We start from the raw sequence: 27500 nt of genomic DNA, 5'->3' as shown, positions 1-27500 counted from the left end.
GTTTGTCAAACCATCTGTAATTGGACTTGGACTTGGGTTCCCCTCAAACATGGTCTCACTCCATAGCAGTTGGCTGATGGCCTTCCAAGCTTCCTTCCCATCCTAGGTTTTAAGTGTATCCTCCCCTGGGATCCTCAAAAGGATTTTTTGTTGTTTACAGAGGTGCTGGAGAGAAACCCACATGAGAGTGTAGGGAGAGAACTGCAAGGGAGGGTGAGGAATCTCTTTATCTCTGAAAAAAGAAAGAAACTGGCTCTACTCAGCAGTCAAAAGTCAAATAAGAAAGTGTTTCAAAACATCTCAGTGGTGAACTGATGCTGTGTTGTGACGGTCTTACATAAATTGCTAAAAGGCAACACTGAAATTCACAAGTTGTTGCCAACTGGAAGATGGAAGAGACCAGGAGAAATAATGGTCTTGTTGGAGAAAAGGCAGAATCTAACCAGAAGAAATGAGTTACAGTTACAGTCTTGCTGCTGCTCTCAATCTTTTTGCTAACATATCGGGGGCATTTCCTGTGTAGCAGTCACTATTCCAAGATTTTGTATATATTAACCATATCGTTGGCATCTGTTAGATAAAAAACTCAAGTAGGGTCACTTGCCCAAGTTAACACAGTTATTAAGTGGCAGACCAGGATTGAGTCTGACAGGCCACCTGGCCCCAGGATGACCCCGATCATTGCTGAGCCTGTGTGCTCACTTGCAGAAGGACAGTTTGGTGATGTCTCAGCCCTGGCTTCCCAGCAAAGAGGTAATCAGGAGATCAGTCTAGAAGAAAGAATGTTGATATCTTTTGGGGTGAACAAAGTTCTGAGCTGAGTTCAAACCACTGTGATGTCTCATTGATTTGTGGGTGTCAAGCATCTAGATGGCTTGACAGTTGTCACGTAGGCACATGAAACTCTCACTGTACTGTTGAAATACCACCAACCTACATTTATTAGTGCTTTGTGGACAACCACTCTCTCCTTGTATATTGTCTCTGCTGAGCTTCACAACTTTGAGATAGGTATTGTTTTTATTATTTATAGGTGAGGAACCAGAGAAGAAGGCAATGTGACCTGCCTGAAGTCACATATTTGATAAGTGACAGGATGGGGACTTAAGTTCTGATCTTTTGACTTAAGCCTTACCCTTTCTACCATATCCCACTGCTTCTCAGCCTGAAAGCTGTGAAGACAAAAAGCACATCCTATGCTCAGCACTTGAGTCTGGAGCGAGCCTACATGCTAAATGAGCACACTAGCAATGGTCGCCACCAGAATGTAGGTAGCATCAGCCACGTTACAGATATTCTAATTTTTACTACAACACTGCATGGTAAATGTTTTCTTCATTTAGCACAAGAAGAAACAGATTCAAGAGAAGTAAAAATAAGTTGTCACTGGTCCCACAGCTGGAAAGTAGCTAGAAAGGGCTGCACATTTTGTCCTTTTTTGTTTATCATTCTGGTTTTAGGTTTTTATTTTATTCATATCTATGATAATTATGCATTGCCTCTTAAGAGGGAATCCTTCAAAGGTAAGGGAAAAGGTTGTCTACTTTCTGTTGATTCCCTGCAATCTCTAGGGCCCTGCTATACATACCATACTGGGACCATTTCCTTCATTTAATCAAAGAATGTAGGAACAGACATAGACTGACAACTGCCAATAAACACAAAACAGTAAGGGCACACTTAATATAAGGAAAGAGTTACATGGCTTTGGGAGGGACAAGAAGCTAAGGATTTGTGTCCCTAGCATATGGAGATGGGAGGGGCTACAAGGAGGCGATGATAACAAACATCAGTATTTTAAGAAACAAAAAGGTAAAAAGGGGAGAAAAGAAACTCTAAGGACAAAGCAGGAACTAATATTCAGACTCTTCTATTAATCTATGTTAATGTCACTGGAATTTAATTCCATTTAAAGACCTAGGCAGGGCCGCCCCTTGCCATATGTAAAAACCAGGTGAATCTGAGACTCCCAGATACCTTTAAGAATCCTGAATTTTGTGGTCACTATGCCATAAAATGGCATGAATCTCTCGTGAAGGAGGTATCCTCACATGAGAAAAATTTATACTAACATTAAAAAAAATACTTTGTAAACTTTTTAGATTTTCCCAGTTTGCCAGGTGTAGTGTTGTATGTCTATAATTCCAGCGGCTTGGGAGGCTGAGGCATGAGGATGGAATTCAAAGCTAGTCTCAGTAACTTAGCAAGACCCTGTCTCAAAATTCAAAATAAATAAATAAATAAGAGCTGGGGATGTGGCTCAGTGGTTAAGTACCCTTGGGCTCAATCACTAGTACAAAAAAAAAAAAAAAATCCCAGATTTTATTAATGAAAACATATTATTTTCCAGGCCTAAAATGGTAAGGGGCCATGCTTGAAGAAGCTGATGTTATGCATCTTTGAAGGATCTAGATCTAACAGATTGATTCCAAGATTTCTCACATTAGTGGTATCCTCATTAATTGCTCAATAAGACCTTGGTTTGTTCCTGGACCCTGTTCTGAGAGAAGCGGAGCAGTGGTCAAGGCGATGAGGTCAGTGGACCAACCCCAAATGTGGGTGCTAGAAATGCCACTAAACAATTCTGACTTACATTTGCATAACACTTTCACATGCATTATCTCATTTGACTAGTGCAGTTGTCTTGTGAGGTAGGTAGGGACTATATCCATTTTACAGATGCGAAAGGCACAAAGACAGGGCTGATACTGTCCAACTGGCATTTTTTTTCAGATTGATGGGGACCAATTTGGTACCAGTTATTAAATATTTTGAATATCACCACTGGATAAATAACTTGCCCACGGATAATACCAGCACCAAATGGCAGAGCTGGAGTTCCAGGCTTGGATTTTCTTATTACAAGCCCAGAGCTCTTTGTTAAATAAATAAATTAATAATAATAATATGATAGAGTCTGTGGGGGCTGCAGACCTAACAAGGATCCTGTCCAGGAAATGTCAGAAATCTACAGGTAATAATTCAAACAGGATACAGTAAAAGCCTAGAAGAAGGCCCCAAAAAACCATATTTGACAAGAAAACATGGCTAACCTTTCATGAAGAGGACGGTATTTGAGGCAGGCCCTAGAGGAGGGTCAGATTTTGATAGAGTAACACAATGGTAAGGGTTGTGCCGGGTCAGGCAAGAAATGATTTCTAAGTTTGGAAATGACAGTTAAAAAAATATTTGGGAAAGGATGTGAGGTTCAGTTTGGTTAAATTAGAAACTCTATATGTAGGGAGAGACATGAGGAGAGGTAGATCAGGGTCAGGACTGGAGATTACACACTAGACTGAGGAATTGCCCTTATTCTGATTTTTGTTTTTAAACTGCGAAAGCACTGATTTAAAAACATGGGGAAAAAATAGAATTTCAAAAGCAGATGGACCACTGAGAGAGGAAAGCAGGCTCTCTGAGCCGGCATCTGCTACTGACGGGTTGTTCTACCTTATGACCTGAGACCTAAGGGCTCTTTTCAAGGTAGGTCATTTCCAGAGAACCTGGAACTTGATTTCGATTTCCACATATATACTTTTCCCTAATTGCACAGCCACAGCCACCCTGAGGGGGCTAGAAAGTACACGTGTCCAGGCATGCACGTGCTGCTCCAGTGAGGTCACAACGGAGGAGGAAAACAAAGGGTGGCTTTTGCTGAACTTGACTAATTTTGTTGTTATTTAGGAAAAGATGCCACTTGCAGTTATCACTTTTCCTCCCTCACTTTACCCCTATTAGCATCTTAACCATCAAGTTCTTTCCTGTCCACATCCTTCTCTGCTTCCTTGAGAAGCTGAGGAATCATAAAGGAAGGACATCCATAGTGACAGAGATTCAAAGACCCGAGGGCTTCCACCATCTGTCACCTGGATGCTGATGGAAGAAATCCAGACCCCCTAAGTGTATTAGAATTCAGCAAGAACAAGGCTTAAAGTTGGCATGGCCTCACCTGCTTGGGCAAATGGGGTAAATATGGTTATTTCACCTTCAGTTCTTCATAAGTACCAGCTGGCACATCTACCCCTGATCCACAGAAAGTGACTACTACCATTTAGTCAGTCAGGACAGGTCTAGAGCAGACTGTAAAGTAGGTAAGCACTTGGAAGCCTTCTCCACTTGGGTTTTTCTCTTGCTCTTCTACCTTTCAGTACTGTGAAACACTTGGTCACCTTTGCAAACCATAGGAAAGATCCACTAATAATCACTATGAGAAGACGGCATAGTAATGAGTAAAATTTGGCTTAAGTGGGTGATTTTTTTTCTTTCTATTGAAGAGGCCTTAATATAATATTCTGCTAGTATTCACCCTTTGGAGAGTTTTAGAAGAAGAATCAATGGGGTTTTTTTCTCTTATAATGAATAACAGGTTCAACTTATTCAGCAGTAAATGAATATCTTAAACCTGACTGATTTCCAAGACCTCTTGAGTACCTCAGAAACAAAAAACAAACAATAAACTGCCAAACATATTCCAATGCCTTTCCTGAGATCTACTACATCAGGATACCAGAGATGGAGCATAGAATTTGCATTTTAGAAAGTTCTTTAGGAATCTGATGATCAGTCAAGATCTATTAGGCTGATTTAGACTATTTTGTTCACTCCTTGCCTGGGGTAGGTTCTATAAACTACTAAATGACCCCATGAAGACCCTTCCAATTTCAGAAGTCAGTGGTAAGGCCTCTTAGCTGATTTCAGGGCTAATGGAAGTGAAGTGCTTAAAGAGGTGACATTGTAGACTTGGTTGACAATATATGTGGATTTGTTTTTGAATTTACTATTCTGTTCCCAATTAAACTATAGCTTTATAGTAAGTCTTGAAAACAAGAAGTGTAAATTTTTCAGCTTCATTCTTTTTCAAAATTGTTCTAGCTATTCTAGGTCCTTTCCTTCCCATATAAGCTGTAGTTACATTGTCTGAATTTCTAGTTGTTTTCCTCCTTCCTAGAGTTTGCTAAGATAATGACCTGCCTTCAACTTTAATCTTTTTTTTTAATTTTAGCATTCAGTATAGTATTACATACATCACAATGAAATTTTATTTTCCATATACTTTGTTTTTCAGTACAAAATTAAAAAAAAATTTTTAGTTGTAATGAACATGATACCTTATTTTATTTAGTTATTTTTATGTGGTGCTGAGGATGGAACCCAGAGCTTCATACATGCAAGATGAGCACTCTATCACTGAGCCACAACCCCAGCCCTCAGTTCAAAAGTTTTGATTTGGTTCCTTTTATTGTTTCCATTTCTCTGTTGAAGTTACCCATCTGTTCATCTTACTTTCAATCCTCCAATGCATTTACTATAGCTGTTTTAAATTCTTTGTCCAGTATTTCCAACATTTGTGTCATCTCTGAGTTCATTTCTATTAACCTTTTTCTTTTGGTTATCAATCACATTTTCCTGCTTCTTCTTATGCCTTGAAATTTTTTATTGAATGCTAGGCACTGTGAGCATGGTATTGAGAATTTGGATTATGTTCCTTTATAGAGATATTTAAGTTATTAGAGTCATAGATTTCTCTTTTTAAAATACATTTTTTTAGTTGTCAATGGACCTTAATTTTACTTATTTATATCTGGTACTAAGAATTGAACCCAGTGTCTCACACATGCTAGGCAGGCACTCTACCACTGAGCTACAACCCCAGCCCAGTAAATAGCTCTTTCCAAGCTTAGAGTTAGGCTTTTTTTAGGGTGGGACAAGAGTAGTATTTATTCTAGGGCTAAAGCAGCTCAACTTCTATATTATAGTCTTTTCTACATCCCATTTGAAAGCACAAAGCATAATGTCTCTCCACTCTCTGGTAGGAACAATACCATTTCCCTTCTATGCGAACTTCTTTGACTCACATGCCCCCAGTAACTGTTTAAGTGTCATGGATTGATATTCATGAATAGTTTAGTATTTGGTTGAAGACTAAAGGAGATCCCATCTCTCCTCTATGTCTTTCCACAAATTCCTGACATCCCAGAACCCCTGAATACTACCTCTGCTTTCTCTTTGAGGCAACATGGTACTCCCTGGGCTCCAGTTCCTAAATCATGATTTGTAAAGCACTTCCAGGTAGAAAGCTAAGGTGAGTTTTGAATTCACTTCATGTGCTTCCATTTTATCCACAGTCACAAAGTCTGTTGCATTTTCTAATACCTAAAAATGATTGTTTCACATATTTTGTCAAGTTTGAGAGTTGTTTATAGGAGGAAAATAATTTTAATACTCAATATTCCATTATGATCAAAATCTAAGTTCCTGTTCTGATGTTTAATACCCTTATAAATGGGAAATCCATTTTTTAATCCATTCATCTGTTGAAGGAAATCTAAGTTGTTTCTATAGTTTGGTTATTATGAGTTGAACTGCTATAAACATTGATGTGGCTGCATCATTGTATGCTGATTTTAAGTCCTTTGGGTATAAACCAAGGAGTGGGATAGATGGGTTAAATGGTGGTTCTATTCCAAGTTTTCTGAGAATCTCCATACTGCTCTCCAATTGTACCAATTTGCAGTCCCACCAGCAATATATGAGTGTATCTTTTCCCCCACATTCTCACCAACATTTATTGTTGCTTATATTCTTGATAATTGACATTCTGACTGGAGTGAGATGAAATCTTAGAGTCATTTTGATTTGCATTTCTCTAATTTCTAGAGATGTTGAACATTTTTTTTTCATGTATTTGTTGATTGATTGTTTTTCTTTTTTGTGAAGTGTCTATTCAGTTCTTTAGTCAATTTATTGATTGGGTTATTTGTCCTTCAACAGATGAATGAATAAAGACAATGTGGTATATATACACATTTTGGCTTATTTTGCTTAGCATGATAGAGAACATCCCCAAAAAACCAAAGGTGGAATGTTTTCTCTGATATGAGAATGCTAATTCACAATGGGAGACAAGTGCTACAGAAGAATAGAGGTACTTTGGATTAGGTAGAGGGGAGTGAAAGGAGGGGAGGGGCATGGAGATGGAAGGATAGTAGAATGAATCTGACATTATTACCCTATGTACACATATGACTACATGACTGGTATGATTCTACATCATGTACAATCAGAAGAATGAGAAATCATACTCCATTTATGTATGATGTGTCAAAATGTATTCTGAGGTCATATATAACTAATTAGAACAAATTTTAAAAAATAAATAAATGGGAAGTCCAAGTTCTTTGTCAAATTTAAATGCACTTATTCTTTATATGTCCTCTTGGAGGTAATAACTCATTAGTAGCTCTTCTATACTTCACACTAACAAGACATACATAAGCTTAATGTTATTAAGACAAAGAAGAGAAATCCACCTGTCTTCTTCTTAGATTCTGCCATTTTATATTCTCATAGATTGTATTATGGTGTCATTTCTTAATTGTTTACCACCTCTGTACTTTCTACAATCTTTCTATTCTTACCTTAAAACTCAAACTCAATTGCACACTGCACTCTAGTGTTTGGTTGGCTCTTGGTGCAACAGAGAGATGTTTTCTGAGCCCAGCATATAAGCCTTCCTTTGGGAAGTATTCCTTCCATAAATTCAAATGCTGCATTTTTAAGTTTCACCCTTGTGACCATAGTAGATCGGTTTAAATGGTAGTCACCTGGTCCAATTGGAATCAAAGTTCTTTCCTGGATTTTTTTCCCAGTGAATTTGAGAGAAAAACATATTAAATCTTTAAAGGCAAGAAATGCATGATAGTATCATGTTTCTTGTCCATGGAGGAAAGAAATTTTCTATGAAAGAGAATGATTAGCTGACAAGTAGAAGGGTGTGTGTTAGGTGGGAAGAGGCAAAAGAAGACAGTGAAAAAACATGCAGGAGTCTCCTAATGATAGTGTAGTCCCTGATATCAGAGATCCCAAGGCTTACATACAGGCATCCTGTACTGTACTCTTCTTATGCTTTATATGAAATACCCCATATTCCTTCTAATAAATTTCATAAAACAGTTCATGTCAGATTTTTGTCATGGTCTGGATTAATATTTTGAAAAATGAGAAACTTTTTGGGTCTCATTTATTGAACACCAAATTAATATACCTCAAATTTGTGTAAAAATCTAAATTATAATACTACCTACTAAGCTCACACCTACTAAGCTCACAGCCATTCTAACCAGATATTTCCATCTAGTATTTCCACAGTGTGATCTTGGATCTTACGACATTCTGCATTATTAATCTGAGGTAGTAATATACTAACATTCAATAAATCTACAGTAATAATGATTGATGCCACTTTTGAGTATACACTGTGTAATGTAGTAATGATAACATTTTATATCAATTCTTTCTTTTTGCAGTGCTAGAGATTGATCCCCAAGGTCTTGCACATGCTAGGCAAGCTCTCTGCCACTGAGCTACATATTCAGCCCAATCCTTTCAAACTTTCTGTTTTACAACAATCCAGGGAAGTATGTAATAGCTTTTTTGTTGATAGAATTTGAGTCTCAGAAACATTAAGAAACTTGCTAAGGGCACAAAATTACTGTGTTCCAGGGTTAGGACTGGACCTCACAATATAATGAGGGAAATACTCCCTTAACATGGAAATTCTATTTCTATAAATACAATTTCAGATTACTTAACTTTTTCGAAGATGTATGACACTACCAGCTCATATTAAATTTATAATACACTAAAATCCCTTAGTATTTATTGTAAGAACTACAATTAATCCAGTTTGCCCCCATCAGAATTTATAAGCAGCAATATTTTTAAACTTCAAGTGCAAGACTTCATTTACTCCTATTGAAATCTAGGTTCTTTGTTCTACATTATTGATCTTCCTGAATTTTGATTTTCATATAAGGTATTTACTATTCACAGCAGTGCATATAACGAAAACATGGACTGTGTTTAAGTCTGATGAAAATATCCAGAGCTACTTATACTCATGGTCATATACATGACCCTACAGAATGACATCTGTCCATCTCATATCCATAAAGGTATCCTGTGAGTATGACTATTAACCAGTTTGGAATATGTTTGGATTTTTATCTAGCTTGTACTTGCTCATTTAATATTTACTGAGCCCTTACTTTCTGACTTGGGAACAGAGCCTGTCAGTGGCATTCACGTGCTCTCGGGTTGTACCATTATAATGTGTGCCAACCCAACTCCACGTGCTGAGAGCTTTCTGGAGGCCCTTCATACCTCCATCTGTGTGCAAGACACTCTGGGAAGCCAACACCCTCTAGAAGCAGCCTTAACTACTGGTTGGTGGCCCTTGGAATGTAAACACACTTCTCCTGGATGGGATGGTTCTGAAGGCAGTCTTAAACTTGACCCCAGTGTGGGACCCCATTTGATGATACACCTTCCAGGAGCAGCTTTTCCTCTTCCCCTGTCACCTCCCAAACATACATTTTGTTCAAATTCTTGTCTCAGGATCTGCTTCTGGGAATTCTCAAACTAAGATAAACTTATTTAATTTTCACCTAACTCTTAACATTTCTTCCTACTATTAACCATTTTGTAGATGAAGAGATTAAAGTAAACCAATTTGCCTTAGGCAACAATTGGTAAACAGCAGGGGCAGGATTAAATCCCCAAACCCTGCTGTGACCTGGCTGTTGCATCAAGGCCAGGCTGGGTCTTTCCACCAAGGCTGGGGTAGGGTGGGAGGGGTGGAGGGGCCAGCTGGAATTACTGAATTCCAGCTCCTGTCTCTGAGAGTAAAAATGAAGATTAGAGCTTCTAGTTGCTTTTTACATTTGTTTTGGGTTTGTTTTTTTTTTTAATATCCAGGAATTCAACATTGAGTAGAGAATGGACTGGTATGACATGGAATGTAATATACATGGATACGTTATTTTCATGATGTGCAATTAAAGTAGCCCATTTTGTTCTTGACTTTCCTCTCCCCTCTTTAAGATAGATATGGCTACTCCATTTCAGTGCTCTAGAAAATGAAAGCAATCAATTCCAGAAGAAAGCTGGAGGCATCACTATACCTGATTTTCAGACATACTACAAAGCCATAGTAACCAAAATAGCATGGTATTGGCATAAACCAGACATGTAGAACAATAAAATATAGAAGCCCAAAGTAAACCCAGGCATCCATACACTGGAGAAAGGACAGCTTCTTCAATGTGTGTAGCTGGAAAAACTGGATAGTCACATGAAGATTGAAACTTGAGCCCTATCTCTTATCTGGTACAAAAAAATCAACTCAAAATGAATCAAAGAACTAAATATAAGACCTGAAACTACTAGACGAATGCTCTTCAAAAATTCACTAGAAGAATGCACTTCAAAACATTGGTACAGGCAATGGTTTTCTGAATAGGACCCCAGACACATAGGAAATGAAAGCAAAAAAACTGACATATAGGATTCCATCAAACCAAAATGCTTCTGCACAGCAAACAACCAACAGAGTGAAGAGACAACCCACAGAACTGGAGAAAGTATTTGCCAATTATTCATCTGACAAAAGGTTAATATTCAGAATATGTAAAAACCCAAAAAAAGTAATTCAATGTATAAATGGGCAAATGATCTATTTTTCTTTTTTTGTTTAGTACTGAGGATTGAACCCAGTAATGCTCAACCACTGAGCCACACCCCTAGGCCCCCCTCGCTTTAAATTTAGAGACAAGGTCTTGCTGAGTTGCTAAGTTGCTGAGGCTGGCTTTGAACTCACAATCCTCCAGCCTCAGCCTCCTAAGCCACTGGGATTACAGTCATGTATCACCATGCCCGGCTTTATTTTTCTTTTCTAAGATTTAAATTTTTTTTATTTTTCACAAATGATCTAACAGACACTTCTCAAAAGAAGAAATACCAATGGCAATAAATATATGAAAATAATAATAAATATTGTTAGCCATCAGGGAAATGTAAATCAATACAACAATGAGATACTATCTCATCCCAGTTAGAAGGTCAAATGCCTATTATAAAAAAAAAAAAAAAAAAAAAATCCCCAAAGAAATGTTAGCAAAGATGTGGAGAAAAAGGAACTTGTATACACTGTTGGTAGTATTGTGAATTAGTATAACCATCATTGAGAACAGTATGGATATTCCTCAGAAAACTAAAATTAGATCTATTGTATGATCCAGTTATCTCACTTTTGGGTATATATCCAAAGGAAATGAAACCAGCATTCCAAAGAGATACTTGCATGCCCATGTTTACTGCAGCCCTACTCATAATAGCTAAGATATGAAATCAGCCTAGGTGCCTATCAATGAATTAATGGATAAAGAAAATGTGATACACATATGTGCAATGAAATATTATTCATCCATAAAGAATGAAATCCTGTCATTTGCAGAAAGATGGCTGGAACTAGAGATCATCATGTTAAGTAAAATAAGCCAGAACAGGAAGACAAGTACTACGTGTTCTCTCTCATATGTGGATGCTAAAACAAGTCAACCTGAAATGTAGAATAGTGATTATCAGAAGCTGTGAAGGGTGTGTGTGGAGAAAACAGTGGATAAAGGAAGGCTGGATTTGATCAGTGTACAATGAATACATGTATGCAAATATCACATTGAACCCTGTTAATACATGTAATTAATACATGCTGATAAAAATTTAAAAGATAATAACACAACACCAAACACAGTGATTCTTTAATATCATAAAATATCCAATTAGTGTCCAAATTTCCAAATATATATAATGACATATTAAAAATGTATGTGTAAACACACACACACACATAATTTTCAGAAGTAAGAATCATACACTACAATTGATCTTCATTAATCCAGAGGGTCCTCCTCCATCTCTTTTTTCCGCAATTTTCAGGGTGCCCTTTTTCTCAGTTAACTGAAGCTAAATCCATTAAATCCTGGTGGTTACTGATTAGCTAATGAGACTCTTAAGCCACCGGGGACAGGGCAGGTGGTGGGACCACAGGCAGAGTAAGTGTGGGGAGCTGCTTCATTGAGGCCATACACTCAGGTGAGCCCCAGAGTTCATCGATGAGAGCAGGCACTTGTCCTTAACAATAACTGGACAGCTCAGTGGCAGGCACTATGGGTCACTGGCTATCTTCTGAAAGCAGCATAGAAGAAGTGGAATGACTCACTGTCTGGTCTGGATTGCATGGGACGAGAGGGAAATGATGAGCCCACCATGGTAGGTTTAAATGGAGAAAAGCTGGAACCCATGGTGAGGAGGAAGGATGCATGAAAAAGCCTATATGCATATGGCATTTAAATAAATAAATGCAAAATTAACCCCAACAATGAACCACTCATCAGACTGAAGGAAGCTCTATAGGCTATAACTACATTCTCACAAGATACATTCAACTATGTTAACGTTGGGATTTTTTTTTTTTTCTGCTTTCTGAATGCCCTGGGTTCCCCTATAAAATGGGATGGTTCACAAAGTAACAGAAACATGTGTGAGACTGTGTGGTTCAGGCAGATCAATGAAGAAGACACTTATATGGCTCCTTTTGCTCCTCCACCCAGAAACTCTCACTTAACCGGCTTAAGCCTAAACTTTCCTAATTCTCAGATATCTTCATCCTCAACTGTCTTCTTTACTAGTCTGGTTATTCTGTTCCCTCCCTCATTACAAAACTGTCAATCCCTACTCCCTTTTGTCCATTTTAGTTAACTACTGGTGTCCTTCCAATTCAATCCCATTCTGGCAGCTTCTTTTATTTGAAGATTCTAGAAGAACCTCAGCAATCTCCCCAGGGCCCTTGACCACACTCTGGGAAAAAAACAGAGTAGACAACACGGCCTCCCTCCCTCAACTGCTGCCCACCACCCCTTCCTCACAGCAGAAGAATCACAGCTATATCCAACTGTAGCTTCTTTGCAGTTCTGTCTTTGTATTTCTCACCTAGAGGTTACTTGAGACTCCCTAAGAAAGCTAAGAAAAGATTTTTTGTTTCTGAAAGTAAAGCTTAAACAAAACTTTCACTATACATAACAAAAATGAGGGATAGAATTTTAAGTTAATGGAAGTATTTTTTCTTTGTTTATTACAATTATAATCAGTCAGGCTTATTGCAATTTAGCACTGGAAAGAACAAAGTACTCTTCTTGTAATTCCTTTAATTCTTCATTAGCATCATTGTAGTTGCCAAGCAACCTTCAATTTTATGTCCCATAGTTGAAAGAATTACGCTAGAATTATTTTTTTTCAGGATAGAATAGCAACTTTGTGGGTTAGCACGCCATTTTATAAATATGAAGGTTGAATTATGGAAAGTAAAGTTATGGTATTTTATCAAAAGTCAACATAATTATATTACCTGTAACTATCCATAGAAGTCAATTTAGGAAATAAAAAAAAAAACAACAAGAAAGTTGATATTGCTAATCTTGCTTATGGTAGAATGAATGATTATAATCCCTTTGCTAGTGTGTATTTTCTGAGTTTTCTATAGTGAATATGAGTTATTTAAAAGTTGTTAATATTTAAAAAGTAAGTATGAGAACTGAGTGACACTTAGAGCTTCACAAATACAAGAACTTATAGAATACTGGGAATTAAATGAGACTGTATATAAAATATTAATATAAACACTGTTATTCATCGTAATTACTGAAAAGGTATTACTAATCAATGATATTTTAAATATTTTAAAAGTCTAGGTAAGTGGTTGATTTTGTTAGTATATCTTACCACAATGAAAAAAAAATCTTACGTAAGAACAATATAAACTCAGTCTATATTAATAATTAAGATATAATGGATTTAAATATGGTTGGGACTCCGCCCTAAGAATATTGGCTCTCCAAACAATCAAAAGCATTTTCTTTAAATACACAAATTCTGAAGAACTTTTTTCAAGTTCACATTTGATATCAAAATGAAACCTTCTCCCAGACATTTTTAGTTTCAGAATTCATTTCAATAGTATCACAATGAGGAAAAACCAAAGCTCTAAGTTACAAAGTGACCTGTTAAAGCACTTTGGTTTCAAGCCAATGTCAATTTCAGAAATAAAACTCAACACTTCTTTTTCTCCAGGAGCAACTCATAAACTTTTACTGGTCATCCCTAACAGGAATGATGTGGCATTACACACTGGATTTAATAAAACTCTAATTAAAATGGCAATGAGATATTCACCAAGTCTTTGGAATATGAATTTTTAAAGCTTAGAGTTAATGAAAGAAAAAAGGAATGGAGACAAATTTAGCTATATAACAATGTGAATTTCTACATATTATAAAACTAAATGTAACATAAAAAGGAAATAGGAAGAAAATGCCTGTAGCAAATAATATCTATAGAGTTAACAGATTTTTAAATATAAAAAGCTTTTGCAAACCTCTAGTAGTAAAAAGCATTAATTAAGCAGCAGGTGATAAATAGGCAAAAGATATGAACAGTTTATAAAATTGAAATACGGTTATCACTCAAACTTACAAAAACACACTCAATAAAAGTTTGGTTGTATACATTAAGGGTGCCTGTTACCATGTAGTAGAATGATTAAACGGGTGGAATCAGAAATAAAGAGACAGAGCATAAAATATATGGTGAACAGAAGTCCACAAAATTGAGATTTGGTTGATCAGAAACAAGGGATGCTTTAATCCTGGAGAATTTTTAGAAGTGAAATAAAAATTTAAAAAAGCACAGAGTGATAACTTCAATTCCAGAATATGAATCTCTCATTGGTTTTAAAGTTTTGTCCCATTATCACTTCAAGAACACTTCTCAACCTTACTAATATTTGATTTCCTTATCTTTAAGGTATATTGTTTCTTTCCTTTGAAGAACACGTGGGGATTTTTTTTTTAAAAAAAAGATATGTAGATGAAAGAAGCAAAACAATGGAAAAATTATTACTTTCTCCTAACTAGGTGATACAAAATAAGATTCCCAGTTAGGGAGTTCCCTTCCCCTCTAAACACTTTGCGTGGTAAGCATCCTCTATACCTGGAAGACAGTGGTGTGCTGGTAAACGTTTGACAATGGTCTCTCTAGGGTTGGCATTGAACAGGAAGCACTGATAGTAGCATTTGTTGATTTCCAAAATGTGAATACTTCCAACGTAGACAATATCAAGCTAAGCTACTGGCATGATTTTACTGGTCATGGACTTGGGAAGCAACTGCACAAATGCATGCCATTATACAGCATTTATACCAAATAGACATATTCTCAAAAGCACAGATGATAGTAAAATATAGTAATGTATTAGGAAGTGATAAGTCTTGAATACTTCTGACCTTCTTGTAAAAATATGATTTAAGTGAATATAGTTTAATTTTTAATGATGCAAGCTTGAAGAATTCTTGAAAATTTAACAACTTGCTCTTGTGAGCTGGTACCAGTCAATCCAGCACATCACTGCTAGGAAATAATGCAACTAGAGGTGAAATAAAAATTTAAAAAGCACACCTAGTTGGTGTGCCCCAAAGCTGGCCCATACTTTGCCTCTTGCCCTGTATTTTCCTCCCAGTAAATCTAGGGTACCTCAGCTAGGCTGTAGCTCAAACTCACTACTCCTGCAGAATAAGGCACAATACTTGGACACTATAATGCTCTAGGCAAAGGCCAACAGGCTCTTAGATCAGAAGATAGGCCCGGGGTGGCACTGTCCTTCTCCATGGTTCTACAGTTCTGTTACTGCTGTCTCTGTTGATTTTGAGCAGACTGTGTTCACGCTGTTTCTTAATAACCTTTAGATCCACAGACTGCCTTAAAAAAATTAATTGGTGAAGTGGTATATCTGGGTGATTTCTTGGGAAGCCCTTCTCCAGCTAAGCCACTACTTGTAAGCCTCTAACCCATGGAGGCTGGGCGTTAATTAGGGAGCCTGCCCCTGCCATGCTTTATGAAACGGGACTGAGTGCTGCATAAAGGTAGAAACATACAGTAGGAAAGTTGCCTTTGAATGCAAACAATCACATTATAGTTACAACAGACATCCACATTCTCTTTATTTCTATGGTCAAAAGATTTACAGACTTAGTTTAGTTCTATAGACAGTTTACCTTAGTTGAGAAGAAACAGGAAGGCAGGAAAATCTGACAGTAGTTGTCCCTGGGTTTCAAACCTGCTCACAGGCAGGGCCTCTTAATTACACAAAGGCTGGACTGCTTTAAGATCCCCAAGAGGCTATTTCCCTCATGTGCTTTTCTAGTTCATAGCTTGAAAGACCTATTTGCTCCATTGCTTCTCCAGAGATTTGTGCTCTTCAGGGTTTCCTAGAAAGCGTGAGAGAAACCTCTGGGATGTCCAGGAAGCAAATGGGCTATGCAGCAGTCTTATCGTAGGTCATAGGTCACCTCCATCAAAACCAGAGTGACTACTGGCCAAATAGAAAGTTCTGGGTTTGGCCTACAGGAATAGAATGCTGAACACCCTCCCTTAAAGACTACTCCTCACATCGCAGTTGGAGAATGTCAAGTATAGCAGAACGTCTTGAGCCTGAGATAACTTAACCAGAGGTCAGCTTCCTACCAACTAATGAGCTGCACTGTACACGGGCCATTGAACTTCTCCAAGTTTCAATTCCCTAGCAGTTCAAAGAGCAAAACAATACTCACCTCATAGAGTAATGAGGAAGATAACCGGATTAAAACAGGTAAAAGCACAGTGCCCTAGGAGAATGTAGTATGCAAGTTTTCAACTACTGTCAGTCCTTGACTGTCTCTCTTGGCAGTAAAATTCATCTCTGGATGATTATTGAAAAAACTCAGAATTCCTGAGTTTTTTCAATAATCCTCTATTACTGAGGGAGGCCTGCTGTGAACAGTGCACACAGGGGACTTCCCACCTTCCAAAGACCTGATGGTCACTTTAACTTATGCATATAAGAGGGCAAGCATGCCAGCCTGAGGCACTGGGTGGTGCCAGCCAATCAAAGATGCAACAGAGGGCTCATTAAAATAAAAGGCATCCTGACCACAAAGTGGCAATTCACTCCCGAAGACTAAGAGTAGGTGTGCCTGGGAGCCGCACCCCAGAACCATGCTTTACATGTGAAACCTTGTGGTCATGACTGCCAGCAACTAGGGGTTCCACTGAGGAGGCTTTTCGGTCAGCTGTGGGCTTCATATAGTCCATCATCAGCAGGGGGTAAGACTAGGGCTCCTTCCTGACCTTACTCTTCACTTGGTTCTTGCTGTTCCCAGTTCTTGGGTCTAAGTGCCCATTGATGTCATGGCCCTTATCTTCTGGTTTTGTTCTCCGGTTGCCTGCGGGCACCTTGCTCTGGTGCACAGACTTGAAGTTGCAGAGTGGTGAGAAATCCTTTTTGCCAACAGGGGAACTGTGATCCCAACAAGTGTGTTTGCCTTTTTTGACTCTGATTTTAAAATCAGATATAATGTTTTATCTTTAATTAAGGTCTACAAAATGTTTAACATCTAGCAGCTTCGTGATGGAGAAAATATGTTATTCATTTTGGGCTGTTTCCAGTTTGCAAGGTCTTTGAGTAGCATTAATAAAATGCATATACTAATTCATTAATTAAAAAGAAATTCAGGAAGATGCCTGGTGGTCTAAAAGATGGGATCTAACAAATATTTCTTACATGGAATGGGTTAAATTTCTAATCTGGAGAGGCCAGGCCTGCAGAATTAGGTACAGGCCTGTCCTGTGTGGCATGTAGGTCTCCTGAGTGCAGGAAGGAGGGTTTGAAGAGAAATATCCAAGTCGGCCCCAGTTCAGGTTGCTGTGGCTGCCAGGGGTAGGGGAGGAACATGAGCAACATGTTTCTTTTTTAGGCCATGGGCTTGAGCGAGTTGTTTCAATTCTCAGAAATTCAATTCACTTTCTTGTTTGTCCAAAAAAAGATAGTAATACCTGACCTATTTCAGAGTTGTTTTGAGTATAAAAGAAAATCAATACATAAGAAGTGATAAGAAAAAAATGATAGTCCATAAATATGAGATACCGGGATGCATTTCTCTTTGCTTTGACAATTAAAACAAAATATTGAGTTTCTTTTTCACCCCTCCCCAGAGCAGAAGGGCTGCTTGCAGACAGGTGCTTTCTGGGTCTTGTGTGTGTGTGTGTGTGTGTGTGTGTGTGTGTATGTTTGTGTGTGTGTGTGTTTCTTTTCTGATGCTATCAGAAATTGCCTTACACTGAGGAAACTAGGAGAGGCTTCATGAATTTGTACATTTAAAGACTTCTGTTTGTCCCCAATGTTCACGGCCCTACTACAAAGTGGAAAAAAAATAAAAAATAAAAAGCCCAGATGATCTCATAGGTCTTTCTACCTCTGAAACAGATGGTATGATTCATATACATTTGATATAAATGTACCAGGTTGTGATGATTTGCCTCATTATGATCAGCTGAAGAGTGGATTAACTGGCAGTAATATATTGAGGATGTAAAACATGACCTCTGATTAGAACAGAAGATAGGAGTGGGCTGTTCCATGGTTAGAGCCATGAATTATGACTCAAGGCACTAAGTTTCTAATCACAGGTCTGTAAATTTGTGTGAGGCACTGGGAAGTCTGCTGGAGACCTTCAGACATACCCTTAATTTGTATGTGCAGGCTATCTATTCTCATAAACATTATAATGCACACTTCTTCTGAGAACAGTGTGGGTGATAAAATTAACAGTTAATAATGCTAGAGACAGCCATCCCTAAAGATTTCTGAATGCCTGTGATGCTAACAGTATTCAGACTGTCACTTATAAATGCTAGTGAAATGCAAATCCCATAGTTTCCAGAAAAATCTATCCGCTACTTTTCCCCTTCAAGTCAACCATTTACCCTCTCTAGTACCATAAAACAGACTGTGATGACGGAAATATTCCCTATTTACTCTGTCCAGCAGTAGGCACTGCTGCTTGAACTTGAACTAGGACTAGTGAGGCTCCAGAACTCAATTTTCAATTTGATTTAATTTTAACTAATTGAAATGCATATGACAATAAACCCGTGGTGTGGCCAGTGGCTACTGGCTACTGTTTCGGATAGCGAGGCTGGAGCCAAATTAACTAATGAATTAGTCAGTCTATCTTCAAGAAAGCTTTTTTTGTAGCTCGGATACAAAACAGATATCCCAACAGATATCCTAACAGATACCTCAACTGATAACCAAAGATGGAAGATTGAGAAGAGAATAAAAAGCATTCCCATCCCCTCTAGACAGAGTTTTTTTTTTTTTTTTTTTTTTTTTTTTTGCCTCTTTCATGTAAATTCTGTGACAGGAAACTCTGCAGTACATACTACAACAAACCCTGAGCTCTAACCTTATCATTTCCCCATAGCATTCCCTAGGCCCAAGACAGTCTGGAGACTGGCCACGCTCCTCAATCTGCCACCTTGTACCAGAGTACACTTACTTACAGTATACATCTGCGTGGTGAAAAGCACATATTGTTCCTGCATACCTTTATTTATCATCAACCATCTTTTGTGTGTGCATATATGTACATATTTTATATATAATATATATGTTTTTCTAAATAGTACGCTTCTCAGGTATCATAAGCTCTAGTGGCATGGGGGTTTGGTCACTGTCATTCCCCTTACACATTGCCCAGCAAGTCAGATGCAATTAGGGGCTTAAAGAATGCTTCTTGATAATGAATAAAAAACCATTAGATTCAGTGGGATTTTTACAGCTATTACACACACACACACACACACACACATACATATATGTGTGTGTGTGTGTGTGTGTGTGTATATATTATTTTAGTTGTTGATTGACCTGTATTTTATTCATTTACTTACACGTGGTGCTGAGAAGTGAACCCCAGGTCTCATATATGTTAGGCAAGTGCTACAACCCCAGCCCAGCTATTAAATGTTTTTGAGTTCAACACATTCCAAAACAATGTATTAGTGCCTTTGTAGAATTTGTTGAGAGGAGTGGGTTACACTTGGTTATTATGGGGAAGGACTTTGCAGTTGGTTATATATTTTTCTGTTTGATGTCATGATTACTTGAATGTTAGGAAAAGAGTCCTGCACTCAGCAGGTGGTTGAATGGCTCTGAGGAAGAAAGATAATATGATAAATATATTAATGATCCCAATTTTCTTAATAGTGAAAGAGCAAGAAAATAAGTCATTTTTCATAAAACAATCATTATGTTCTGCTAAGGACCAGTAAATACGACTGAAAAAAAAGTGGGTAAGGAACTTTGCAATTTATCCAAGCTGGGAACTAGATACAAGCAGCATGTGAATAATGGCTGTTGTACCCATTGGCTTCCACTGTCTTTACTTATCTCTTTGCATGTGTGTGTTCTAAGAACATTTTGAAAAAGAAAATCATTCATTTTGCTCCCAAATTCATCCTTAACTGAAAGATCAAAAGGTAAATAAAGAGGAATTTACTAGTAATAAAACCCTTGCATTATTTTTCAGTACAGGGAATCAAATCCAGAGCCTTGTGCATGCTAGGTAAGTACTCTACCACTGAACTATACCCCTAGATTTTCTCTCTCTTTTTCAAGTTAAAAGGTCTACAATAAACAGCACTGCAAAACAGTGATTCTCAAAGTGGGGTTCTTAGAGCAGCTGCATGTCTATCACCTGGGAACTTGTTAGAAATGCAAATTTGGGGGCCCTGCCCTGCTCCAGACCAGCTGGAGCAGAAACTTTGGGGGTGGGGTCCAGCCATCTGCATTACTTAAAAATAAAACAAAACAAAAAACCCCTCCACATGATTCTGATGCATTGATGTTTAGGAATGATTGTTTAAACTAATTTTGAAATAGTTGATTCAGTGTTGTACTAAATGAGTATCTCTATAAATAAGTCTAACTAAATACTAAACATGTCCAGTCAATAGACTAGTTCTGAGATCTAATAGCTCTAGTGCTACCAGGGATCCGCTTAACCCTCCTCTCTGCTCTCTAGGAGGCTACCAGGGCTGGGGTGGGAGCTACAGAGCTGAGCCAACAAAACTCATCTTCTTCCCAGTGGGAGATGGAAGAATACAAAAAGGGGCACACAGAGGAATTGGATATTGGAAATCTTTGAATTCAAAGATTTCATAGAAATCCATTAATTTAATCTTTTCCCTTTTGGAACAAAGCAAATATTTAGCACTTTCCAATCACTTGTACACAAATGATAATCAAAAGAAAGATAGTGCTTATAAAATTAAAAATAAATCTTTTCAGAGAATTGCTTTATAGCTCCGCTGAGCCTGAGTACCCTTTGTGATGAGTACAGGTGTTGACAAAGAGCAGTGTCTGGATAATTCGCTGCCTGTATGTGTGTCCACACGCTCACTTCCCAGCTCCTTGATCCTCCATCATAATATTTATTAACCAGAATCTTCTAATCACAGACACAATTGCAATTCCAGATTGTAAGAGGAATTATCAAGACATTATTTGTCCAAATGATTCGAAGGCTTTCAAATTTCTGTTGGATAACAATGTTTGCTCACGTAACAACAGACTTTATCTGCCCCAAGAACACAAGGACAAAAGAGTGTCAGAGGACCAGACACACAATATTATTTTATGATATTTTTCATCATGAGACAGATCTCCAACCTAAGAAAAATGAAAATGCAAACTCTGTTCAGTAACTTTTTTCACTTTAAATTGCACCTCTCATCACGACCTATTACACCCACATAGTCATGTGCCATAGGCACTGCAGACTGTCTCCAACATTTCAAAGGCTCAAAAGCTATTTTTAAAGCCAAAATACAATCTAGGTTGCTATTCTATAAAACATTTTTTAAGGGAAGAACAAAGTAATATAGCGATTTCTCTGAACACGAGCAATTAGCCAACTCACCAAAAGATTGAATGCAGCTGTCAATGAGATCGTCCAGGCTGGCTCCTTTGGCCAAATGTCCCAGGGACACCATCATTCGGAACTGGGTGATCTGGGCCAGACTGGGATGGGAAGGGAAGGGGCTGTTGGCTGATTTCGCCTCTAGTCTTGCTTTAGGGGCAGCTCTGGAGCCATGAGAAGGTTTCCTGGGGAAAGAGAGAAGGCAGTGAGGGCAAGCAGAGCAGCTCCAGGCTCTGAAGGCAGATTGGACAGCAAAAGGCGTGGAGATAAAACAATTAATCCCCAGAGTTGGGCTGATAGAATACATACCCCTCCCACTTAGCAAATGCACCAAATGGACTGGTTGGCTGTTAAAGAGACATCTCCCCAGCAAATGACAGGTGAGATTTTAGGATTGCAACTATGGCTCTTTGCCCTGGCTTGAGGATTGCTCTGTCCTGCTGTTTCCTGGTTCCCAAAGGGGAAAGGCAGAGGCAAGACTGTATCTTGGCAGTCCTTAGTTTCTATCAATATATATATATTTTTATTTTAGCTGTTAGGCCCCTGACTTGGACCTTAAAAGAATTAAGTTGGCCTAGTCTTCAGTTAAGTTCATTCTTCATGAGCAAAACCAGAGATGTTGCAGGTGGCCAGGCAGCTTCAGAAACATCTTTAAGAACTTTAAGGGAGAAGTCAAAGACTGAAGCATATGGAGTGAGGAATCATGGTGGTGGTATTTAGATTTTAAGTTAGCTCTGCCTTTATTACAAATATTGGCTAATTTTAAGAAACGGTGTCATTATTGATAATACAGGTAGTCATTATAGGCCATTTTAATCATTACACATTATTCCATGAAGTACTTGCTTGGGTCCTTAACAATTAAAAAAGAAAGCTGAGCTAAGAGAGGTTTGTTCCAGAACTAAATGTAAAAAGAGAAGTCTGGATCTGGATCTGGATCTGGATCTGGATCCAGGATCCTAAGGCCCTACATTTTCCTCACTTAGTTTACCTTTGGTCATGGCCTAGTCTGTATGAGTTATTTTGCAAAACTCTCATGAACATTAAGTATTTTATTTTCCTCTTTATTAAAAAATACATTCACATAGATACATATCTGAAATCTCTTAAGGGCATTGATAGGTGTTGCTGCTCATAGCTTTTTTAGCATGTAGCTAATTTTCCTTCCCTATTGTGGCTTTTTTCCCAGTTTACTCCCAAAGAAGAGAAAGGACAAAGTGCAAGAGACATATACCCCATAACTGTGACTTTGTGCTCATCACATTTTATGATCAACACAAAATGGAATCAATTAATTGGTTAGTGCTTATTCTATGAGCAAGACACTGCATTAGTAGAGGGACCACAGTGAGATAGTATACCTGAGGGTACTTTGTATGCCAAAAAATATGCTCATTGTATATTAGGTGTTATGTAAAGGCAATCTAGAATTTCTTTAATATATTAAAAAAAAAAACCTAGTTGGGGAATCAGACTGAGATAATAAAAAGGTAACTACATAATTCTTAAGTAAGTGTCCTGTGAGGGTCAAGGACAAGAAATACGATGTCCTCAGAGGAGGGAGAAGCAGTTTCTGGGTGAGTGTTGGTTCTCTGACAAGATAATATCTCACTCAGAAGGGGCTAAGTGCTTAGATCAACAAAAAATGTTGAGCACACCTGGGTTTTGGAAAGCCAGCCTGCCATAAGACAACTCTCTGAACACGGGCCAATCAGTACCAGGCCAGTCTCAAGGAGGGAGCACCTCGGGGCTTCAGGTTCTGTTTCAAACTAGCTTTGGGACACTGGTCTGTGGTAGCAATAGGCTCTGTTCCAACCTGGAGTGAGGCCAATTAAAACGAATCACCAATTGGTTACTGAGTTTTGCTAACCCAAGGCAGTGATTCCTGAAAGAGTGAATTGATGACTCAAACAAGTTTCTGGCCATTACTGATTTTTACTCAGGTCCTATGATAGCCTCAGAATAAAATGATAATCTAAAAACAAAACAGTAATGGCCACGATGAATTGAGTACCTATGCTATGGGGGCACTGTGTTGGGGATCTGCATTGTCTCTGAAGTTGTTATTTTCATATCATGATACTCAAGCTGAGTTAGAAAAGAGCCTAAAGGTTGCACAACTTGAGCCGGATTGGGATTTGTTCCCGGAGCCTCCATGGCTTTAAAGTAAAAAATATTTACTGTGCCTTCAATTGTGAACCTTCCACTACATCAGAATTGGCAAGCAGACTCACAGAGAGGCTGAAAAGGTTAATTCAATGTAAAAACAAGTTGAAGCCTTCAAAAACATAGCTTACAATACAGAGGCTGAATCTCTGTCCTTATTCCTTCTTCAGGTCCTTGAAACTCTCCTCAGAACCTCAGGGCCGGATGGATTTTTCACATTCATTTTCCAAACTCCTTGCCTATAGATATAGAGGTCCAGGCTTGGAAAGGCAATCTGACTGGCCACCAGGGCAAAGCAGTCTAAAACCCAGCCTCCTAGGCCCCATGCCATATTTCCCAGCTGGGCTCCCTTCCCTTCTTGGAAGTACTGACAATTCCCTAAACCTGGCCCAGTGTAGGGATTAGTTAGCTTTCTGCTTCACCTGCTGCCTTAGCATCATTTAGATCACCTCCAAAGGCAGAGTAGGAGAAAGACACAAGTCCTGACCTTCCTGGTAAAAGTCTCTTTTCTCTTTTCCACAGTAGTTTTCCCTAGACTCTGGAAAAGAGGCAAAAGCACAGCACATAGGCACCTGTCCTGCTTTGCAAACAGAGCTCATCCTGCTGAAGCTGGGAGGTGACTGGAGATTCAGAGAAAATTCGATTTTCTTTCTTAGTTGGTGGCATTGGTCAATCAGGACTTCTTAGCCCACCCTGTTCTCTAGTTCTAGTAACGTGTCCTGGTGTGGCCACTAAGGGAAACCATTTTTATTCATTTGGCACTTCTCAGAGGTAGGTGCTTTTACCAGAATTAGAATGAACTGTGATAGATAGGAATAAAGAAAGATCTAGAAAGAAGTATTTAGGGTAGAAAAAAAGGGGGAAGGTGAGATGCAACTTGGAAAGTAGGAAGGCCTGAGATACCAGACTTGGGCATTGGAAATGGGGGAGGGGAATTATTAAAAATTCACTGCCCTAAGATAGGATTAACTGCTCCATAAACTGAAACTTGGCTCTTTTGCTATTTAGTCTCTTGACTGGTTGCTTTATGAAAAATCCTCAAATTGCTCCTCTGTCTCTTCTGGTGAAATGGTGGCAGATAAGGATTTATGAGATATTTTATTGTAGGAAGGTGTAAGAGTGTTTTGACAAATGATATAATGAATAGTCTAGTTCTGAAAAAGCATATTTTTAAAGGATAATTAAGCCAAATGTCGCCAGTTTAATTTGCAAAACAAGACACCCCCCCCAAAAAAAACAAAATACCCATATTAGCTTAAAGGTGTTTTTCTTAACATTTTATTTTTTTGTTGTAGTCGGACAAAATACTTATTTTTATTAATTTATTTTTATGTGGTGTTGAGGATCGAACCCAGGTCCTCATACGTGCTAGGTGAGCACTCTACCACTGAATCACAACCCAAGCCCCAACTTGAAGGTGTTTCTGACCTAAAAGTGGCCAAGGCCCCACAGAGCTTACTGAAATATGTTGTTAAAACTCTGAACTGGTTTGTGTGAAATCCCCTTAAGGCACAGGTATCTCAGAGGGGTCACAGTTGCAACCTAACCTTATCATAAAATCCAGCATAAAAGAGTGAAAGATGAAATGGAGGGAGAGAGCTGGGACTCCCACAGCTTGCTTTGCAGGGGAAGGTGACTTCCATTAGCTTCTAGTGAGGATTCTAGGAGTCCTGTCCTTTCCTCCCCATAATACAGACTCCATTTAACTGATGCTCCTCTCTCCCAGTCTAGTGAAAAGTGCAGAGGCGGACCCTCAGATACACGTAGTGGGGGCAAGGACTGCATTGAGGACTGAAAAACCTTAGTCCAGGGGATTGTAAGTACAGAAGGTCCAGCATCACAAAGCACCCTGGCCCTGTCGGTATGGCTGTGCAGGCTGGGCAGGCGCAGTCATATCCTAGTCTATGTGAATGGATTTGTGAAGTGCACAACTTGCTCTGCCCTGTACCGAGACCGGACGTCATCTGGGCTGCAGACTACTTCTGGTCCTTTGGGAGTCAGTTCTTCATTTGCCTGGCCCTGCCAGGGCTTTTTCTCTTGCCAAGAGCCCTTTAACTAAGTGTCACTCTTCCTTCATCTCCTGTCATCCCAAGACCCTCTTAAGCATCTCTCTAGAATCCCAGTGGTGGAGAGGAGGAGTGAGGGCTCTCATTCAGAAGTTATATGGTTTGCTAACCAAGGATTCGGAAACTTCTCTGGCGCAGGGGCAACCAAGCGGTGCCACCTCCGCTTGTTTGCTCCCTACAAACGCCTTTGGCCGTTTGGGGCAGGACCGAAAGAGAGCGCCAGGTGGCGCTGCCAGCGCCCCGCGCCAGCAGCAGGTGCTGGGGGCGCGGAGAGTCGGCGAGTGGGAAAATGGGAGTTCGGGTGTCCGGGGAAAATTCGGGAGGAGGTCGGAGGTTGGGTACCACATGGGTGAAGGGCACTGGTCCTAGCCGTTCTGGATCCCTCCAGGCGAACTCGGCCTCGCAGCCTCACCGCCAGCACAGCCCCAAATCCCTCCTCCACCCCCGACGCGCGACTTGCTAGGCGCTCGGGACCCGTTTGCCTCTCGCGCGGGTCTCCTCGGACGTCAGCTGAGACCCCGGCTCCCCGAGGTCCTCCATCCCCCTCCAACAGCTTCCCTTGGGAGAAAGGTCCCTGTCGCCCGCAACTCCCGTCTGCCCATCAACAAGAGGATCGCAAGGGCCGCCCGCGCAGCTGTCCTTTCCCCCAAGAAAGGAAACTGACGGTCCCTAGGGCGCCGCCACCTCTACTCACCGCGGAGCCTCTCGCGCCTTGCCCAGGGTGCCCATGGCCGCGGCCGAGCGCCTGGAGCCGGCTCACCTAGCGCGGCGGGACGGGCTCGGCGGGGCGCGGCGCATCGCCACGGCCGCCGCCTCCAGCCCGGCCTCTCCGCCCCGGGTCCTCGCCGCCCCCGGCCGCCCGCCTGCAGCTCTCGGAGCCAGGCGAGCCGACAGAGGCGCACCCGCAGGCACAAACTTTGTGTGAGCGCGCCCCCTCGCCTCACTCGCGCGCGCGCGCGCGCACACACACTCGCCGGCACTAACCACCTGACAAACGCTGATGTTATCGGCTGTAGGAAACGTGTAGGGCTCTGAGCTCTTCTACGAAACCTGCCCCCATTACTCAGTAGCGCCCCAAGGCCTGCGCCTCAAACAGATCTCTTTTCACACCCGTCGACTGTCGACCTCCCCCAGGCGAAGGGTTAAGTCAGGGAGAGCAGCGGAGGGGGAAGGCTCGCGACTCCCTTGAATCACCCCTGTCCCGGGCCCACGTCCGCTCCTTACAGAGGAGCCGTGAGTCCAGCTGTCTACCACCTGAGCCCGAGGGAGCGAGCTTCACCTAGTGGCTCTCCTGGGACTCCTTCCCCCACCTTCGCAGACCTCTGTTGTACACATCGATCAAAGCACGGAGTCGGGGCTGAGAACTAAATCAGCCGTGGAGTTGCTGGAACCTCGCATTTGGGTCTCGTGGTAGTAGTTCGCAAGATCTGGCCATCCATCGATGTGTACGCTGCTCCCTGGAGGAGGCCTGCAGGTGTAGAGATGCGCTCCGGAGGCGAGATCCGTATCTGGACCCCGAGAGAGCTGCCTGGAGTTCGTGGGTGTGGGTGATGTGGGAAAAGGAGCAGGGGTGGAAGGG

The 27500-nt window shown here is 40.0% G+C and overlaps 1 protein-coding gene across 2 annotated transcripts in view; it reads right to left on the bottom strand.

The window, feature by feature from the left end:
• Positions 1-26848, bottom strand: part of RASGRP1 (RAS guanyl releasing protein 1) — a 73116-nt gene extending 46268 nt beyond the window's left edge. For both annotated transcript variants that reach the window (XM_081289090.1, XM_081289091.1), the window contains exons 1-2: positions 26616-26848; positions 21690-21874 (exon numbers count right to left, since the gene is read on the bottom strand). In XM_081289090.1, the coding sequence (XP_081145216.1) occupies positions 21690-21874; positions 26616-26650 (220 nt within the window). In that variant the 5' untranslated portion in view covers positions 26651-26848. The remainder of the gene's footprint in view (positions 1-21689; positions 21875-26615) is intronic.
• Positions 26849-27500: the final 652 nt, after the last annotated feature.

The sequence above is a fragment of the Spermophilus citellus genome (assembly GCF_964194105.1).
Source record: "Spermophilus citellus genome assembly, chromosome: 4".
Lineage (NCBI taxonomy): Eukaryota > Metazoa > Chordata > Mammalia > Rodentia > Sciuridae > Spermophilus > Spermophilus citellus.
The sequence above is the reverse complement of the archived record's forward strand: the minus strand, read 5'-3'. Positions and strand labels throughout refer to the sequence as shown.